The 21,316-nt window shown below is 39.3% G+C and overlaps 1 protein-coding gene across 3 annotated transcripts; it reads right to left on the bottom strand.

Moving 5' to 3' along the window:
• Positions 1 to 455: 455 nt before the first annotated feature.
• Positions 456 to 18,441, bottom strand: LOC102977493 (macrophage immunometabolism regulator). 3 transcript variants are annotated; one of them, XM_024124732.3, is made up of 4 exons: positions 18,270 to 18,440; positions 10,792 to 10,881; positions 4,760 to 4,809; positions 456 to 2,933 (listed from the first exon to the last, which is right to left on the bottom strand). In XM_024124732.3, the coding sequence occupies exon 4, from the start codon at positions 2,908 to 2,910 to the stop codon at positions 2,287 to 2,289; it is 624 nt and encodes a 207-aa protein (XP_023980500.1). In that variant the 5' UTR covers positions 2,911 to 2,933; positions 4,760 to 4,809; positions 10,792 to 10,881; positions 18,270 to 18,440; the 3' UTR covers positions 456 to 2,286. The 3 variants fall into 3 exon arrangements, with proteins under 3 accessions (XP_023980500.1, XP_007120789.1, XP_023980507.1); XM_007120727.4 differs by lacking the exon at positions 18,270 to 18,440 and adding an exon at positions 16,860 to 17,251; XM_024124739.3 differs by lacking the exon at positions 4,760 to 4,809 and having other exon boundaries at positions 18,270 to 18,441.
• Positions 18,442 to 21,316: the final 2,875 nt, after the last annotated feature.

Raw genomic sequence — 21,316 nt, 5'->3', positions numbered from 1 at the left:
TTTTTTTTTGGCGGTACGCGGGCCTCTCACTGTTGTGGCCTCTCCCGTTGCAGAGCACAGGCTCCGGACGCGCAGGCCCAGCGGCCATGGCCCACAGGCTCAGCCGCTCCGCGGCATGTGGGATCCTCCCGGACCAGGGCACGAACCCGTGTCCTCTGCATCGGCAGGTGGACTCTCAACCACTGCGCCACCAGGGAAGCCCGCTACATATTTTTATTTAGCTTAAGAAATTATGTAGGCGCATGGGCAGAGACAGATCTCACAGTCACACAGTTGTGTGACTCTACCATTGCCATGAATACATCCTTCACCTTGAAATGTGGACGAGCACCAAATGCAAAATTATTATTTTATTTTATTTAACAAAAATGGAATCTAAAAATAAGTGCTTTGGTGAATCCTTGAACAGTAATTGGCCTGTTGATGGACCTCGTTAAAGCACAACACAACAATGTGTGTTTATATCACCCTTTTATTTCATAGTTAGAAATAATACAGTTCCACAGGGTAAGTCATCAATAAATAATGGTGTTTAATCATTAAACGTAAAAATCCCAACTCTTTGGCATCTGACAGGATTCTATTTCTTGTCAAACTAATGACTGTATAGATATAGTTAATCTTAGTGATCATTCGTCAATACAATATGTTACAAAGGTGCAATTTACTTTAAAATGTACAATAGCTGAAAATTTCCAGCCCACCAAGAAATCTGATCAACTCAGTAAGATATGGGCCAACTTCCCTGAGGCTCTTTCACATGATTTGCCTCAGTGGAAGTATAATAAACGTTGATTAAGAGTTCCTAGGGTTTTCTAATACATATTCTGCTCTAAATAGAGTTTGTCATTCATTCTGGCCAAAGAAAAGTCACAACTGCACCAGGAATGACCCACTCATTTAATTAAAAGGTGTTCTTATTTTATAAGCAAGATTGCTAACACCTTAGAAACTCACAGCCCCCAAAATAAAATTTAAAATAAGGAGGTTTATGCTGCCAGAAATGCCAATTCAGTAATAAATTGCACCTTCAAGAGTCAAAAAAGAAAAAAAGAAATAGAAACTTTTACAAAAGGTACATTACATACATTTTTTTTTCAAAATATATTCAAGAATAGTTGAGCTGTATTTGTTACTAAAGCCAGGGCATTATTTCTTTAGCAACAAATTAAACCAGTGCAATTGACATAAATTGTTAAGTAATCCAGGATTAACCCATTAAAACTATAGAAGCACTTCAGGCTCCTGCACTAATCCTAGAAAGTGGAATTTCAATGAGTGCCTGTGCTGCACAGAACTAAAACTGAAATGACCCGATGCCATGCTGAATGGTATCACTTCATACTTAGTTTAAGCATTTGAGAGTAGAAATCATGAGTTCCTCTATTAGAGTTCCATTCACTTACAGAACATTCAGATGCAATCAGTATTATGCCTATAATCCACAATTTAAAGAATCCTTTCCATTTTAAAGTTCCAGATGAATTTTAAATTAGAAAATAAGCACTAAGGAAACTTTTTCAACTTATGAAAACTTCATATTGGAAACTTTCCTGTAAAGTTTCCCCCCACCCATTGTAAAATAAATACTTTGTATCCCAAATTTAATTTTATTAAGACACACTTTAATAACGCTATAAAGAAATATTTTACAGCCATAGAGATCAATAACTTTCCATGCGGAAATAAAAAATTCACCGCTCAATAATATTATTGAAGCAAGTGAAGAAAGACTATTCTCTTGTCAATTTGAAATGTTAAATTTTTTTCAGTGCAAAACCAGTTATAAAATATTTAAACTCAATATTTAAAAATAAAACGTGGTCCAATTTAGCAATGTTCAAGTTCTAAATTTCATAAAACAAATCATTACATATATTTTATAGTAAAGTACAGAGATTAAAGAAGTACTTGAGTACTTAAGATATAAATTTCTAATGAATCATACCAAGTCAGCAACAACCAAGCAGATAACATTCCCAATTTGAGTATCAGAATTTTAAAGACGATATTACTGTACCAAAGCCTTTTTTTCCCAGCTAAAAAGCGATACAAACTAATGGTCAACATTCTGTTTTCCTTGCAGTTGCGTGCTCTAGAATGATTTCACCTCAAGTACCTGTGATTTCATTCCTGCATTCAAAATTTGATCCAATTTTTATGTTCCAGGAACACTTAGCTGATTTAACCATCTATAATGTAAAGAGTCCTGTACAGAGTACAACAATGGAATTTTCTAGCCAAGTGTAGGCTGACCTAAACTGGTTTACATCCTCTGCAAGTCACTCATGTATTATTCCTAGCAAACACACGGTCCCCTCTGAGGGTTAGGTGTTGAAGCTGGTACTGTAGCACTTCTGTGTCAGCTGGCTCCTTGATGTTCATTTTATCTAGATTGAGGTAGTCCAGAGATTTGGAGTGAGCCCTCTTACCTTTAAGAAGACAGAGAGGCAGAGGCCCATGGAGGGCCTTATAAGGTTCATAAGGTAAAGATTTAGTGCACTTGTCTCCTGAGCTGGGCATCCGCCTTCGCCTCCTGCCATTGACAGCTGGAATCTCGTACGGCTGGTAGTACCTACTTCTGGTTTTATACAAACGAGAGGAACGAGCAAGTCCTGCATCCAGCTGTTTGGAGCGCAAGGAAGGCACAGCTTCTCCCTTACTCTCTTCACCTCCTGTGCACTTCTGGGCTAACTTCAGGAGTTCCTCACCAGTCGTGAAGCCAACCAAATAGTTAGAGTCCATGTGGAGGATCTGGTAGCCTGACACAGTCCGGCGCATCGGCGAGCACGGAGTGCTGGAACAGCGGGGCTTCTCCACCTCTGCCTTTCCCGGGGAGCTCACCTCGGCCACGGGCAAGGGCAGGGTGGTCAGGGTACTTCTGGACTCTCCATTAACATCTACTTCCATTTTAGGCACCAGTCTGCACACTCCTAAAAGCAGACAGACTCAGATTAGAAGAGTACAACGCTCAGAACCTCGGGCCAAGCTGGGTGGTTTGAGAAGGCTCAGGGAGCATGAAGTAACACCGGCCTGAAAAACAGCCAATGTACATCTGACAGATTTTTATCTATGTCTATTAAATGTTCCACAGCAAGCATGAAATGACTACTACTTCTCTGCCTTCAAGAACTCAAAGGCAGGTTAAATTAAAGTCTGAAGGACTACTGAAAGGTTCATATGGAGAAGAGTTAACAGAAAACAACAGCAATACTTCTCTAAATGCAGCGCTCCATTCAATCACACAAAGTTTATTCCTTGATGCGATTATTAAGCAAGTCCAATACAGAGCTCAACATAATGAAGCAAATAAAAATAATCATACACAATTTCACAAGAATCCACAAACTATTTCCAACATAAAAATTAACTTTAAAATTAACTCTTCAACTGTGTTTAAGGGGCATACAATAAAAGATAAAAGCTGATCAATTTCTCCAAAGAATCCAATTTAGACCTAAAAAAATTTTTAAGGTATGGAGGAGTCTTAAGGTTCCCACAAACCTTGTAAATGTTCCTTATTCCAAATCTCCAATCAATTATTTAAAGAAAACCATTTTGTAGTTTAAAAGTTAATCCTAAATCCAGTAAATCAGGCCATTTTTAATATTAAACATATATAAAAATCAAATGTTATTTGACTATTTAATCCTAAAATATACCACAGATTTGACAGTTATTTTATTCTGCAACACCTAAGACAGTACACGTTTGAATAGTTTGGTAAATGGCAGAACAATTCACAATGAATATTAATATTATTCATCACAATGATCACATTACATAATTTGGAAAACCCCAGCAACCAGAAGTACCACAAACAATGGCCAGGTTCCTAGAAACGTGCAGATAAATCGAATTTTGGAAAATAAAATCCAAGGGAAACTGAGTGACAATGTCACTTCTGATAAACTTTACTTCTACTTGATCTTCAATTAGAAGTAGGTAGCACAGTTTTAAATGTCTCAGATTACTAATTAAAACGATGTCAACTAATAACATGTCAAAAAATAATGTGATTTTAAGATTAAATATTTATTGAATTAGGCTATTATATTAAATAACTCTCACGAGTCCCTTTGTAAAACAAATAACTTTTTCCTAATTGAATCATTTTCCAAAATTTGGGTATTCATTCAAAATCTAAGCAATCAGAAAGCTAAAAAAAAAAGTCCCAACCTTATTCCTTCATTTGCATGCTGTATTTTCTTTTCCTTCATTAGAAAATAAATAAACCAAGACTATGAAGAAGTTACTAGATGCCATCCTGTCCTCACTATGGTCCACACATCTCTAGTACAACTGAAAACTAATATCAAGAATGATTCCTGAGATAAAGTAAATGTCAAAGGGATCCACACAGTTTTGCTTATTACTTACTTTTTACTCTAAATCTTAGACTATTTCCAATTTTAATTTAACCACAATACCTTAGTCCCTCAACACTTCTAGATTTAAATTAATTGGCTTTATTCTATTTTATTAATGTAAAAATAAATTTATATTTAATTGTATAATTTATTTCTCTGTTGAGAGGATGGGAATAGGAGGTGACTACCATGCATACTTTGATATGCATGCAAAAACCTGAAGATTTCTCATCTAATAAACTTTAGAGGGCCATATGAAACCTCATCAGATTTTATGCTGAACAAACAAATGTTTACTCTAAGCCAAATGACAAATTAAGCCTTCCTTTCCCACTAATTCTGCAGTCCAGAAAGAGCACAAGAGGACAGATCCAAGGCCTCCAACATACCTAACCTGACAGGCAGCTACAGGCGGGAAGTGTTTCTCTGATACTTCATTCTGAAAGAGAAGGAGAGGAGGGTCAGTGAAACCTAAATAATCAGGGCTGTGGAGGAGATGGAGACCACCCAAGGAGAGTTACCTAGGTGGTGACACTCAAGCAATCAGTCCACATTAAGTGACAAACCAGTCTAGGTTTCTTCCAAATCTGGCAGTCCATGACAGTCCATGGATTTCCACCAGTCACCTTACTGCATTCCCTGGTATATTATAAACTTCCTAAAATTCATGAATTCACACTTCACCCATTCTGTATTGGGTGATAATTCAAAAAGAGGCTAAGCTGGAAGTCATCTTATTTGCTCCTTAGTATAAAAATTGCTAAGCAAGCTAACAGTGTGCAAAGTCACAGTAAAGAAGAGTGGGCACAGGCTTCTCTGGTCAATGCAATCATCAAAAGTTTGCTCCCTCACTAAATCAATCCTGCTGCATCAAGGCAGACCAAGAGGAATACTTAGAATCTCTAGGGGTTGAGGATAATGAATGGCAGGATACAAAGGTTTGAGAGAAAAAGAAATTATATACCAGCTTAAAAATAAGTACCTAGAAAATTAGAAAAGTAAAGAAAGTGAATGAGACAATGTTTAAAGGTCAAGATTTGGTGTGACAAGAAAAAGACACTTCTGTTAGATGAGTAACTATGACTGGTTAAGTTTCCAGCAGCCAAAACACCATAAAAAACATCACCTGGCTTGGGCAAAACTATCCAACAGGATCTTCAGACATCTAACCTGATAGACAATGATTTAACCTATATTGTTCAGCAGAAAATGTAGTTTAAGAACTCTGGAAATTTCAACTAAGCAGCCTACCATACTTTAAGAAAACTTACCATATGTAAGAAACCTACTACACTTTACTAATGTAAACGACACACTCCCTGTAGAAAACACTACTTAATCAGAAAGTTAAAGAAATAAGCATTTCTAATATCCTCTAACAAAAATTTTTAACCTAGGAACTAAGGATCAATATTCTATGTAACACTTCTGAATGAGAGTCCTGCTGTACTGGAACATGAAAAAGCTCATTTTAGATATTACATACATAATAGCTGCTACCTGCTGAACCTCTGATGAGTAATTCTAAGGGCTGGAAAACTGTAGTTTTTAGTTATAAAACATCAGTACTCCTGCTCCAAACAATTGCATATTCTCAAAACTAACAGCTCTTTGAGGTGCTTTCATGGTCTCTGTAGCATACTGTCCTATATACAAGAACATCTTCAGATATTGACACTCATGTAGGAATATGAATGGTGCGACCAGGACTCAGCAAATTGCACAGATTTTTAAAAATGATCCTTTTTACTTATATTTTGCCTTTTTAAAGAACATCTACTGTGTGGCACTAAGAAAGCTATGTGGAGACTAGCTGATTGGCAAGTAATATTTCAATTTTAGCTGGGTAAAGTGCTGACTAAGCAGCATAACCTTCCATTCCTCAATGTGACCGAAAACAAAACTTTTTATGCTATTAAATTGTTGAAAATTTCCTGAGTAGATTTAAATACTAGAACAAGATCCTGAGAGCAGTTACACAACCAACATTTACTTATCTTTTTAATGGGCAGAAGTAGTGTAGGTAGTGTCCCATCTGAAGAGGGGGAAGTACCCTCTAAAAAAATGGGGGTGACGTGAAAGACAATAAAGACTGAAAGGTCTCAAAGTCAGCATATATGAATGTCCAATAATGTTCACTGGAAAATTTCTTATTAAAGGCATTCATCAGGGAACTCGGCTACCGTGACTACATAGGATGTAGCCTGTGTTAGCAGTATATTCTTTGTATTTTACCATGAAAACTCTGCGTATGGGTTTGTTATTTTTAACAATATTCATGACTAAGCATTTTGTTTTATATTCTAAAATAAAACTTGTATCAAAAAAACATACTGCCGGGCTTCCCTGGTGGCGCAGTGGTTGAGAATTTGCCTGCCGATGCAGGGGACGTGGGTTCGTGTCCCGGTCTGGGAAGATCCCACATGCCACGGAGCAGCTGGGCCCGTGAGCCATGGCCGCTGAGCCTGCACGTCCGGAGCCTTGAGAGGCCCGCGTACCACAAAAAAAAAAAAAAAAAAAAAAAAAAAAACCATACTGCCAAGATAAACAATTACAAAGCACTCTCTGTAAATATTGCAGGTATATGTGCAACAGGCACCACGCCCACTGCATCCTTAAGAATAAATGTGAACCGAGAAATCAGGCCCACTGCTAACTTCTGTACCACAGAGCACTACAAATTGGAGACCAACAACAGAGACCCTTACTGTTTCCATTAATGCCTTTCATATGCAGTTTAAAGCAAAAATAAAAAGTGGAAACAGAAAATATGATACCAGAAGCAGCAATATTCTGTGGAATAGAGTTTAGAACAGAAAATGCAACAAGCATAAAAAAGTCAACTTGTAGTTGAACACTGCTTTTATAACTGAGTTTCATAAACAAGTACCAGAAACAACTGTAATTTTTTTTAATGACACCTAAGGGTCTTCAATATCAAATTCCCTCACAATCCAATCAGCAACAGTGGCACTCAAGTATATTTATACAGCATACGGAAGACCTGGCAATGTTCACAGGCACCACTCTGTTTCTTTGAAATATATGAGGACTCAAAACTAGACAACGCTAAACAAGGAAACACTTTAGTATTTACCAGGAAAATGTACACAGTGTACATTTTAAAAACATTGGGTACAGCATGCAATTGTGAAGTTTAGCTGAAACTAAAGCAAAAACTAAAGCAAACTAAAGCAAAAAGTCCAAACCACAATACACACGTAGGGGAACCTGATGCATCAAGACCAGCACATTCAAAAGACTGTGACCGTGTAGAATCTACTCAGCTCTGAACACCCTCCAAGAGGCCTCCTATACATTTGGCACCAAGAGCAACATTTTGAAAATATAACCTAGATGCCTCAGCTCCTTAGACCAGCTCTGAAAATAGCTGATAAGTTTCACAACTACTATACAAAGAATTCTTTTGAGAAGTACTGCATTCTGGGAGTGGTTTTATTTTTAATCAGGCTTATCAAAAAGTCACCCTCAGTAATCAAAAAACTGCTCCAGTATGCTTGAACTGTTTTTAGCAACACACAGCAACAAAATTTAAGACAAAACAGATGTAACGTAACTGTCTAAATATACAGAACAAAAATATCATGTGAACAAAATCCTTTTCAAGAGGTACCTGAAACAAACCATTCAGAACAGAGTCATTCCTTGGGAAATGGAGTCCTTCCTAAGCATGACCATTATCAGTCCAGTGATATCTAGAACCATCTAGTTTTAGTGTCAGAGTCATCTAGGAGTTCACTTTCCCGGAACCTCCAATTACAGAGAAGAGGACATGTAAGCCGTGAAGGCAAGGGCCTACCCAGAGCCAGGTGTGCAGTTCCAGGTCTCCTGGCTTCAAGTCCAGTTCTCCTTCAATGTCATCATGCTGTGCCTCTAGCACATGGATCCCAAAGCTGTCTACACACTGACACATCCAAGGAGCTTCAATAAATACTGATGTCTGTGCTCTATCCCAGATCTGTGATTTAAATCATCTGGGGTGTAGCCTGGGCTCTGACATGTTGAAAAGATACCACAGGTGATTCTAATATGCAGACATGTTTGGGAACTTGTCTTATAGACATAGAACTTAACAGATAGAAGAATTTCACTCCTGTAAGTTCCTGCCTTCTTTTCCTTAATCAGTAATTATAGTCACATTAGTGAATATTGTTTTTGGCTGCTTCCAACAGCTAACAACTTATCCCTAAGGCCTTCTAATTTACTGTTTCTAATCCACTGCTGTGCTCAAAATCATCTGCTAATCAAACTTGTTAAAACTGGATATAAAATATAAATAAATTTATGCACTGAATGAGAAATGGGCTTTTTCATCTGCACATACTTTGGTATAGTTATAGTTATTTTAGCTTCTCAGAAGCCTCTGTCAGGTACAGCCGCTTTGGATCACAGTTGGGCAATTTCTTATAAAGTTAAATAAATGCTTATTAAACAACCCACCCACCTTACCTGTAGGTATTTACCTAAGAAACATGAAAATATATGTTCACACAAAGACCTGAACGTGAATGTTTATGACAGTTTCATTCACAACCACAAAAAAAACTGGAAACAATCCAAACATCCACCAACAGGGTAATGGACAAAGAGACTGTGGTTCATGTATAAAATGGAATACCACTCAGCAATGAAAAGGAACAAACCAGGATTACACTAAGTGAAAGAAGCAGACAGAAAATGTTATACACTCTGTGATTCCATTTATATTACATTCTAGAAAAGGTAAAACTGCTGGGACACAAATCAATCGATGGCTGCCAAGGGCTGAGGCTGGGAGGAGAGGGCATACTACAAAGGGACAAGGGAATTTTGGGGGGGGATGAAAATATTCTATACATTGACACAACACAAATGGCTACATTTGTCAAAAGTCATCAAACTATACACCTTAAGAGGGTGAACGTTAGTGTATATAAATTATACTTCAATAAACCTGACTTTAAAAATAAGCCTGTCACACCAAGTTTTTGACGGTCCTCCAAATTTTAAAATTCTTTAAAATCCTTCTGTGGACTTCCTTGGCAGTCCAGTGGTTAAGACTCCATGCTTCCAATGCAGGCGGCACGGGTTCAATCCCTGGTCAGGGAACTACAATCCCACATACCATGCAGTATGGCCAAAAAAAAAAATCCTTCTGATACTGTTGAATCCCAGAATCCAAAGGAATCTTAACGGTTGTCCAGTCTATGTTTGAACACCTTCAATGACAGGTAACTCACCACCTCTCAAGTTGGTTCATTTCCCCTTTTGCAGCTTTGCTAGAATGTCTTTTTATTTACATATATAAGTACATCTATAACTATGCATACATACATATATACACATATATGTATACTGTATGGAGAGAGAGATACATACACACACATTTCTGTAGCTTCTACTCATTGTTCCTTGTTTTGTGCTTATTTCAGTTGAATGAGTTAATGACCCAGCCACATCATTTCTTATTCAATAGCCTCTAAAAGTACTTTGTACCTATAGTTCTCAAACTTCTTGCTCTTTTCCTCAAAACTGAAAACTTTAGTTATGCTTCCATTTTTCAGTGTCTTAAATTACGTTCCATAAATTTGACAGGTTATATCTATTAAATGAAACAACATTGTTTGTTTTTCCCCCATCATTCTTTTAAATCATTCTACTGCTGACTGCTAATTTGGAGATCACTTACTATGAAACTGCTTTTTCAAAAGATTATAACCACTCTGCGTGGTTTAAAGCCAGGACCTACAAAGATATTGAGCAAGTAGAATAACATACCAAAGCATGAACTCACACTAATATAATTTTTTAAATGCTAAAAAGGTCATTATTAAATTTTTTCCCCTTCACAGATTTGGAGCCACATGGACAACTGTGTCAGCCCAGGTACACAGACACACTGAAAAAAGACAACAACAGCATTGCCTATTTTTAACAGTTTAAATTCATGGTGTGATAAAAGGAACGTCACACTTGCAGTAAACTGAGAAACGACTAAGTGAAAATGATATTCCTTTCAGTTACCTGTTTGCCATTTTGTATGTTACATACACAACCAAACCTTCTGCAAATTACTTCACCAATCTTTGGAGATTAACATTTTTACTAAAATTTCCCTGATATTAGAGCAACTACCTCTTTACTATATTTCAAAATATCATTCCATAAGACCTCCTTTATCTTACAAGAATAACAAAAGGAAAATCTAATCAAAAAGTCAAACATTTCAATTATAATAATGTTAGCATTCTGTAATAACAATTTCAGTTCTCACTATTAAAAATTTCTTAATTATACTATATATATTTATAATAATATACTGACATTTCATATTCATCTGGTTTATATAGTACTTAAAACACATTATAGTATTATGTTCATACAACTGGTTAACAAACAGAAAAAGCAAAATATAACTCACCAGCCTAAATCCCAGAAGATGTCACTGTACAATTTCCAATGAGTCCCAAGGAAACACAGGCATAATAATTTTTCTGCTCTACTCCAGATACTAAACATGAAATATAAAAATAAACCTTTAATTTAACAAGTAACACAACTTATAAAGCAGTTGTATCAATTCTAACTGCAAAGCATGATGAAGCAGGAGATACTAACACCAGGTACAGGTTACATAGGATACAATATTAATTAATTAAAGTAATTTTGAGTTTGTTCAGCTAAATGCAACCTCAAACATTTTATCATGCTTGTTTCTCTGTGTTCTGTTGCTTAAACTCTACCTGGAGACTAATAGTAGCTACCAGGGCTAAATGAAGAGCCAAGAACACTTAGGGGTTTAAATGCTGGTTCCACCATCCAAATCCTATTCATGTGTTCAACAGATATGCAGTATCCTATGGAAAATATAATGCTGAGACTGGGGTCAAAAGAAAAGGTCCTAGACCTTGCCTTGCTAAGAATTCTGCCTCTTGACCTGGCGTAAGTAGCAATTTTTAAAATGAGGACAATTCCATCCTTCCTCCCACATAAAGTTGTTATGTGGATCAAATGAGAAGTAGGTGAACGTGTTTTGCATGCTGTACACCCCTTTACGAATGTGTGATGTTATTATTATGCAATTAATTTTTGATGTCTACTCTTTTTTAAGCCATAAAATAGCAACAATCCTAAGACTGCTCTGAGGCAAATGATTGAAAGGCTCATGGAAAAATATTTTTTTAAAAGAGAACAACTCAAAGACACTTCTTTATAGTTATTACACTGCTTATGGTTTCTAACATCTCTTCTGTGCCTTTCACCTCTTACTTGGGGAGAAATGTGTAAGAAAATCTATCTTTATCTCGTACCTCCCCAATTAACTGGGTTAACTTCTTGAGACGAAGAAAACTCAAACTTTCTTCCACCTGTAAAGGTTTCTTTGGTTGGTGGGTTTTCTGTTGTGCTTAACTTGTTGGGGGCAGATGGTGGCTCAAATGGGTTGAATAGATTCATTTTACCTATGTAAGTGCACAAAGCCTGAAGTGGCAACAGTTCAACTCATTCCCCAAAAGATTTGTTATTCATTATTTTTCTAACCAGCACATAAGAGTTTTATCCAAAGGAAATGGATTATTACTGAATTAATAAAGGTATGTGCTTCCTCCGCTTGGGACCCTGGAAGGAGCTAACACACCCAGAACTATCATTCCGAGAAACCAACATGATTATCAACCTTTGAAACTTCTTTGGATTTAGACACCTTCCCTTTCATTTTTTGTCACAAACTATTTTCAAATTGGGTAACCAAGAAACCTAGATAATTAAGTCTGTTCCACCAATGCAGCCTCTGGTTTTAACATAAAATGAATTACAGTGTAACAAAAATTGTTACCTAACAATTTTTTTTAACATCTTTATTGGAGTATAATTGCTTTACAATGGTGTGTTCGTTTCTGCTTTATAACAAAGTGAATCAGTTATACATATCACAAAGCACGGAGCTGATCTCCCTGTGCTATGCGGCTGCTTCCCCCTAGCTATCCACCCTACGTTTGGTAGTATATATATATGTCCATGCCACTCTCTCACTTCATCACAGCTTACCCTACAACTTTTATTTAACATAATTACCCCCAAAGAATCTCCCCAATCCTAATGTTATAAAGTTCAAATTGATTTCTTATTCAAGTAAATGGATTTTTAATGGGGAAGGTAAATTTTTTAAACCATTTTATTTTTAGCACCTTCTACAAGCCAAAAGCTATATGCAATTTATACCATTTAATCTTAACAACTATATAGTCCCATCAGGAAAATATTACCCCCGTTTTAAAGTATTTAATCAAGTAATACTATTTGAAAGTCAGAGCAAAACTCCAAACCCCAATTTGTCTGGTTCCAAAGCCCACTGACATCACTTTATACACACATGGCTCTGTTTAGTGATAAGCCCAGGTGTGTAGCTTTTTACACAATAATCATGCTCCTGAAAAATGTATATTAATGTCTGTAAGTGGGATCCTATTTTAAATGTGTGGAGGGTTATTTTATTTAAAAGCTCTATTGCCTCATTTGTGAAAGGGCTGGAGGAAGGTAGTTTTAATTACTAACTCTAGGGTTATTTCCAGCGTGAAAAATGTCGGAATTCTAAGGCACGTAACAGGAGAGTCTTATACAAAACCATTCTAAATCATAGACCCTTTCTCCTCAGACCTTATAAGACTTTTTTAAATCAAAAATTCTAAGCCAGGAAAAAATGTATCAGCCAATATTTGCTGGTTATATGGTTGGATGCCAGAAACAGAAAGATATCTGCACTTGATTTTTCAGAGCTACATCTATCACAAAGTGAGACAGATTTCATTTAGACTTTTAGAAATCTAGACTGAAAACCCAGAAATAGGAACATGAGAAAAAATAAAAAACTGTTTGATTTTAAATAATGAATAGTTTTATAAAGCAGTCTAAAATCTCAAACTTTCATATAATTTGCACCATGTTTCTGGTGATATGTTCTTCTTTTCAAGCTTTCAAATGCATTGGGAAAATATCTTTTCCAATATTTTTTCAATACTAAAAGGAAAATCAACCTAAAACTTCATTCTGGATTTGAAAGCAAAGGAGCTTTAAAGTAATTATCCAACTCTTGCACTAGAGCTGATGTGGAAGTCTAGGAAATGGTCGTAATTTCATAGTAAACAAAGTGTAGTAACTAATTATCCCTATTATGCCAGTGCCAAGCCAGAAACAGAAATACAGAGTCCAAGGGAGCAACACAGGGTGAAACCAAGGTGTAGGAACTCTGTTCCATTTTTTACTCATTTCTGATTCGGCTTACTGTTTGGTGTGTAACTGTACGCTATCCATGCACAGGTGCTAAGAGGATGATGATGATAAAGATGGTGAAAAAGAGAAAAAATTTTAAAATAAAAAGAACGAGGTCAGAAACTAGTATAAGAATATAGCTTCTTTAAGAGACTTCCTATAAAGGAACCTAGTAAAAATTATAAGGATTTTATTCTCATCTCCCATTAAAAAGAACTAAAAGACTGTAATTCAAAAGTCCCCCAAATATATACCCTCCAAACAACACTTTTAGGACACTTTAAAATCTATAAATCTCTAGCACTTGCAATTGATTTTGGCCAATGTTTTGAACATGAAGCTTTGGCAAAGTATCAATGGATCGTCTCTCAAAAACAGCCAAAGGGAAAAGAGCTCATGTGAAATTCTTACAAGATGGACTAAACACTGCATAAAAAACAAAAGGAAGTAAAACTAACACAACAATGTAAAGCAACTATACTCCAATAAAAATTAATTAAAAACAAAAAGCCAAAAAAAAAAGGGAAGTAAACGGAGCAAAGGCTAGAGTACATAACGCTTCCAGCTATAAGCAGCTGAAACAAGCAGAAAGTCCTGTGACATAATCCTGTAAGCAATGAAAATAGGAAAAATTAAGCCTGGCCAAGAGCTACCCATAGGCCTCTGGACAGGGAAGCCATGGGTGACTAAGCAAAAGACACCCAACATCTGACTGCAAATGAAGCTTCTACAAACAGAAAAGTCTGCAAACATTAACTAGCAAGTGTGTCAAATTTTCTCAGGCAAGGTGATAGATACCATCACAGGAAAATAAAGAAGAATATCCTTCAAAAGCCGGTGACCATATGTCTCAGTTTATAGCCAGTGCCCTGGCATAATTATTTACAGCACCCCCCTTAACTCTCAAACCTGTCCCAGTTTGCTAATTGTATTATCATCCTACTCAAAAGTAATATATAATGGAAAGGCAATGAATTTAAAAAGAAAGGAAGAAAGACCCTTCTGCTTGCATAGTGGCTTTCTTTACAGTTCTGAGTAGCACTTCTTTGGGTGTAACCACTCAGCCATTCAACTATTCATTTACTCATTCAACAATATTTCTTGTGTCTTACTGTGTCCCAGCATTGTACAGGTACTGGTGCAAATATAAAAAGTGAAGCCTGAGACCAGACAAGAGGGGAAGACAGACAGACATGGAAATACATAAATCTAACACATATACCAGTAAACTTGAATGACATTGGGAACCTAATGGGAGTGATTTTCCCCAAAATATAGAAACTCCATATGGAAAGTTTCAAGCCCACACAAAATCCCTACACACAAAAAAGCCACAAATCTCTGGCTTCATCATAGATCCATTAACAAAATAGCAATATGAAAAAAATTAACAAAATATCACTTCCAAAAATCATAAGGTTATAAATATGAAGGTGAGCATATAGCCCTCAAGAATTTTGGTAAATAAATCTCACAAATCATTAAAGGTTATATTACAAAAAGCAAGATAAACTTCAGGCAAAGAAAACTGGTAGAGAAGTTACAGATTCTAATTCTAGTTCCCAAAACAGGAAGGAAAAAAAAAAAATGGAAGCAGGTAGTTTCCTCAGAGTGGCTATTTGAGAAGAGACACGTAGTGAAAAAGGACTTGGCAAAAAATAGCAATTTGTAAAAGTTCCATTCAGACTAATGAAAATATTTTGCTACCAATAGTCTCAGAGATTACTCTAATGAAAAAAAAAAAAAGAGGACTAAAACATCTCTCAAGTAAGAGAATACTGAGCAGAAATAAAATGGTTTAACCGCCAAAGTACAATATTCACAATGAAAGTAAAATGCTTAGCTATACTTATGTGCTCGTATTAAAGGTTACTTTAAAATCATCTTACTTTTCCACTTGCAACTAATAAAAACTAAATCATCAATAATTTTTAAGAAGAGTTAAGTAGGGTGTGACTTTTTTGAAACCATCCTTGACCTTACAAACAAATCATTAACCACACCAACCTGGAAAGACAACCCATAATTGGTTCAGAAGAAAAAAATGTGTTTCTCTTTCTAATATCAGTTCTTTTAATAGTAAATTCCTTAAAGGGCAGCATTCATTTTCTTTCTACTTCTACTAGTAGAAATTAAAGAAATTACCAATGGCTTATCATTATGTGAAATCATCCTTCTACTTTTAGAAAAAAATTCAGTTTCACTACAAATATGACTGACAGTAACTGGAACTGCACGTCTACATGCAGTCTTTACAAGAAATTTGCCCCTTAGGAAACATAACTGAAATGGGACAGGTGTACACAGTGGAATCGGCTAACGTTCCAGATGAAAGCTTAAAACCAAGAACTTGGGCTTCCCTGGTGGCGCAGGGGTTGAGAGTCCGCCTGCCGATGCAGGGGAACACGGGTTCGTGCCCCGGTCCGGGAAGATCCCACATGCCGCGGAAAGGCTGGGCCCATGAGCCATGGCTGCTGAGCCTGCGCGTCCGGAGCCTGTGCTCCGCAATGGAAGAGGCCACAACAGTGAGAGGCCCGCGTACCGCAAAAACAACAACAACAACAAAAAAAACCCAAGAACTTATTTTGATACCCTGGTGACGAAATCAGAGCTCTCTCTGAAGGAAACAAGCTGATTTTCTCCCAGAGGATATAAATCAGCAAAAAAAAAAAAAAAAAAATTTAATCCTGTATATAAGGTTTTATTACTCCCACCACACGAAATACTTTTAAGGGTTAATGTGCCCACTAGCTCTCCAAAGTATACAAAATTATACAGAGAAAGTAAACAAAGTCACTGACCATTATGTAAGGTCAATAACTACCCTCTGTCTTATACCCTGGAAGAGATACTACTAAACAGTCTAATTTACAGTTAAATAACCTAAAATGTTGGCAGAATCATATTCTAAACACCAGTTCTTATCAAATCAAGAGGTCTCCGGGCTCATTAATCCTTGTATTTCATGCTGGTCATTTTATTAAGTTTATAATGCATACACAGTTACATGATAAAAACACTGAGAAATCTGTGAAACATTAAGTATAATTGTGTAAGCATAAATCATGGTCTTGAATAAAGAAAGTACCAAAAGCTTCACAATAATAACCAATACTGTATTTTGAAATGACTGGGAAAATAAACTTTGGGAAGAGGTCATTTCTATCTCCTTAGTGTCTAATCTGCTCTACAGGGTTAAAAAAAATAAATAAAGCAACTTACAAGTGAACTGTAGTGTGGCTTATTTGAGAAAAACAATGTAAAATGAAGAGTCTAGAAACGTCGGAAATGTTGTGCAAGAACTGTTCTTTTGGCTAGGAGTAGCGAGCACGCTATAAAATGCTACTGCCTCCATTCTTCCTCTTTCCTCGAATGATTAAAAAGTTCTCAGTCCCAGTGTTAACCTGTGCGCCACAGCCATACACATACACACTCAGCATCTTTGCTCGACACAAATCAGTAACCAACCCGAGTGCAAACTGGCGTGGCTGGAGAAGCAGAGACACCCTAAGGATGTGGAACATTTACAAGGAGAAAAGGACGGGGCCATCATTCCCTTCGTGTTCCCATCTCCTTTCTGGCAGAGATTTGCAGATTCCACCACTAGAGTTTGGCAGCTTCACAATGGGGCCGCCTTCTCAAGGTCTGACTGCCGCCCGCCCAGAAACCCCTTTCCTACGCTTCCCACCTGGCCCAAAGTTCACCCGCGACAGGTGGGGCGAGGGCGGCGATGCCCAAGGACATCTGCCGCTTTCGCTCCTGGCCAGCACCCGGCCCCAATCCACACGCGCGCCCCCGGCCACGGCCGGTCTGCCCGCCCCCGCCAAACCGGCAGACGCGCAGCGGGCGCTGGCTGCGGGTTCCCGGACGGTCTCGCCCCCCAGACTGCTGCGCAGACGAGGAGGGCAGGCGAGATAAGGCTACCAGGGATTGCCCCGAGGTGCTATCTGGCCCGGGCAGTCGCACCCGGCGCGCGGCCCGGGAAGGAAGCCAGAGGTGCAGCAGGCCCGGGAAGGACCTACTTCTCAATGGGGCCCCCAGGCCCGCTGCCCCGCGATGCGGCCACGGCGGCGGAGGAGCCAGCGTGCGCGCCAACGCGCGCCGACTTCCGCACCGCCGCACCGCGGGAGACGCGCAATGGGTCGTCGAGTCCCGCACCTCCCCGGCGAGCGCACGCCGCGCGCACACGGGGGCGCACGCCCCTGCACCCTCACTCACACGCGCTGCACACTCACGGCGTCTCCGACCCCACCCTGGGCCAAGAAACTGCGGGCTCCCGGCACCCCGCCAGGGCCCCACCCAGTCCACCAGACCCTACCCCCCTGCTCGGGCGCCGGGGGACCAGACCGCCGAGGCCAAGGGCCGCTGAGGCCGCCCGCCGTCCATCCCGGAGGCCCGCCCGGTCAGGGTTCCCCAGCACCGCGCGGGCACCGCGCGCCCGGCCCCGAGACTAGGCAGGGAGGAAGGGGCGGCGCCACGACTGGGGCTGGCACCGAGGATCGATGACTGAGGCAACCCCCCTAACCCACGCACCCACCCACCCATCATCATCATCATCATCATCACCACCACCACCACCTTTTCTGCAGCACAAAAGGTTGCAGAAGGAACCGCCGTCCCCGTGCAACCTACCAGTGGCCCACAGCTCCACCGCCTCCGCCGTGCTTGGGGCCGCGGAGACTGAGACAAGGGCTCGGGAGGCGCAGGGCTGCGACGTCGAGATCCGGGCTGAGGCCGCCAGCCGAGCCAGCCGGGTACCCTCTCCGCTCCCACCGCGCTCGGCGCCAGCTACGGCCCGGCGTAGTCCCCGCCTCCTTCTCCTCCTCCGTCGCCGCCGCCGCCGCACGCCTTCCCGCCCTCCTCCCTCTGGCTGCAGAGGCGCAGCCCGTCAGCGCTGAGCCCGCCTCCTGCGCCCAGCTCACACACCCTGAGGAAGGGCGGACCCGAGAGAGAAAGGCGCTCGGGAGCTGGAAGAAGGGGGCTGGGGAGAGGGGGGTGGAGCTGCCGGCTGCGGTGGTTGAGGGGGAGGAGGAGTCGTAATCCCCCCTGCCCAGTCCAAACCCGCGCCCAACAATTCAAGTGCTCCCACTCGCAGGCCTGGCAACACTCAAGTTGCCCCAGTTATGTGTTGTGGCGATGTTTGTCATTGGTGAGTCTCCGCTTTAAGGACGGAGCACTGAGCTGAAGTAGAGAAGACTAGAAGCCCATGAAATTACAAATTATAGGGTCAGTCTTAGAAAAATGCTAAATATCTAGTGAATGTGGGGAGGAGGGTAAAACTCAGATTCTGATTTGATTAGCCCCTTTTTGAATCCTCAGACTTGATCTTTTCCATTCTTGTAAGAAATTCTTTCCTTTAATCATTCTTTCCTATTCTCGATTCATGTACATCTCCTCTGCCAAACCGGTTATCAAACTCAGAGATAAGGATAATTACGGACATTTATTTAGCCCTCACTGTGTGCCAGGCCTTTTTACATGCATTTTCTAATTTACACTCCTCAACAATTCTGTAAGAAAGTGACCAATTATGATTCGCGTTTTAAAGATGCAGAAAATTTAAGTAATTTCCTGGAGGTCACACACACGGAGTTAGCGGCTGAGGTGGGTTTGAACCCAGGCAGTGGAACCCCAGAATTGTTTATAAATGATGATAATTTGTGTTCCAGTCTCAATCCAAGAGAGTTTGTTGTTCTTTCCTCTTGGTTTTTTTTTTTTTTTAAGAAAATGCTTTATCTGAACATAAAAGGCATAATCTTGGTGTAAATTAATACAAATGTAAGCAAATATTGATTCACACTTGTTCCAAAATCTATATATGCCCCTGAAACTATAAAGACAAATCTGACCACCCTTATTTCAACAGCAATGTCTAGAGGCTGCTCAGCTAGAAGACATTTTATACTACTTTATGTGCCCTAAAATATGTATGGGAAGATTATAGAACAATTTTAGGAAAACATAAATTATTTCTAACAGATATGTGTAACTTCTCAAATATAGAACCTGGCACAATGTAGTATGTGTTAAATGAATAAATGAATGGACTTTTTTTTCGTCAGTACTTTAGGAGAACACTGAAAGTTATTTCAGACTATAATCTGTTTGACACAGTAGTATATTGTTCTGATGATCAGTTCTCATAAAACCACCTCCAAAACATGGTATATTTTATATTCAGAAACTTACTTTCATTCTGTTCTGTCTGAAATCTTGTAACCTTTACAGAAGAATGCCTTGTACTTGCCTTTGCTCTGAAAGGTTCTCAATGTTCTTTGGCCAAAAGCAGTAAAGTTCTGATTTGCCTTTAAATTTATGAGGCTCAAGGCTAGCCCTCTTGAGGGGCATTGTGTCCAAATTGCCTCCCTCCCTGGGTGGTGCTTTGTTCTCCCATCCTAGCCCTGACTCATCACCCAATCAAAACTTCAGTCAGTTCTTGAGTGTCACAAACACCCAATAAACCAATTCACCAGGTAGTTAATGGCTGATAATAGCTTTATGTGTGGCCCTTCCTGATGTGTCTATGCCACCTAAAGACTCTGACTGGGTACTGTCTTAATTCAGATCAGCTGTGGCTTGCAAGGACGTGGCTGAAGAGGGGAATCGGGGTGGGGGTAATGCAGAAGCCCAGAACAGAGCTTTTCCATGTTCTGTGAAGATCTTTCAGTCTATAAAGAAAAATGGCATGCTTATAAAGAATTAGGCACAAATGTACCATAGATAGACCTTGTGATCTGAGATAGACCTTGTGATCTGAAAGGCCTTCTGAACCTGGGGAGTCAAGACATTCCATCTCAAATAACCCCTTTTGTAAGTTACATCTTTGCCTCAAGCCTCCTTCCCAGAAAAATCACTTTAAAATGATGGTTGTCTGGAATTCCCTACCGGTCCAGTGGTCAGCACTCCGCGGATTCGATCCCTAGTCCGGGAACCAAGATCCCACAAGGCACAGGGCGCAGCCAAAAAAAAAAAAAAAAAAAGATGGTTGTCTGGGAAAGATTATACATTGGTTTAAAGAGCATCGCCTAGCAAATAGTCAGTTTGAGAGAACAGGATAGGTAGATTTGATAACAACATAGTGGGTATAAAACAGAAACTACAAAGCCAGGTGTGCAAGAAATGCCACATCACCACTTTTCTTTAAATCCACTTGTTTCAGGCAGGGGCTAACAGGGAAAATAGAGATCATTTCAAATATTTACAAAGACAATTGATGCCAGGAATTGATAACACAGGCCACGGAAGAACTCAGAAGCTAAGCAGGGGTTGAAGAGGTAATCCAGAAATTAGCAAGTGCAGCTCCTAACTGGAGAAACAAAGGGAAGAGGCAGGGTTACTGGAGCCCAGAGGTCACCCTGATGGAAGCTGTAGCCACAGAGGGAGAGACAGCTACTGCCAAGGAAGCCTTGGTTATGTAAATGCTCTGTATCCTGGTTGTGCTATTGAACTATAGCATAGTATTGAATATAATATACTATATTGAACTATAGTTGTATAGTATAGAGTACTATATAGTATTCTACTGTAAATTACCAATGGGGAAATCTGGGTAAAGGGTATATGGATCTCTCTGTATTACTTCCTTTAACAGCATGTGAACATACAATAGCATGTTCTTAAAAACTGAAGGAGTTTAAAAGCAACACATCTGCATATTTAGAACATATCTCTAGAAGCAT

The sequence above is a fragment of the Physeter macrocephalus genome, chromosome 8, assembly GCF_002837175.3.
Source record: "Physeter macrocephalus isolate SW-GA chromosome 8, ASM283717v5, whole genome shotgun sequence".
Lineage (NCBI taxonomy): Eukaryota > Metazoa > Chordata > Mammalia > Artiodactyla > Physeteridae > Physeter > Physeter macrocephalus.
The sequence above is the reverse complement of the archived record's forward strand: the minus strand, read 5'-3'. Positions and strand labels throughout refer to the sequence as shown.

What these genes read in the sequence shown, in the direction of transcription:
- LOC102977493 (XM_024124739.3), bottom strand. Translation starts at nt 2,910, where the DNA reads ATGGAAGTAGATGTTAATGGAGAGTCCAGAAGTACCCTGACCACCCTG.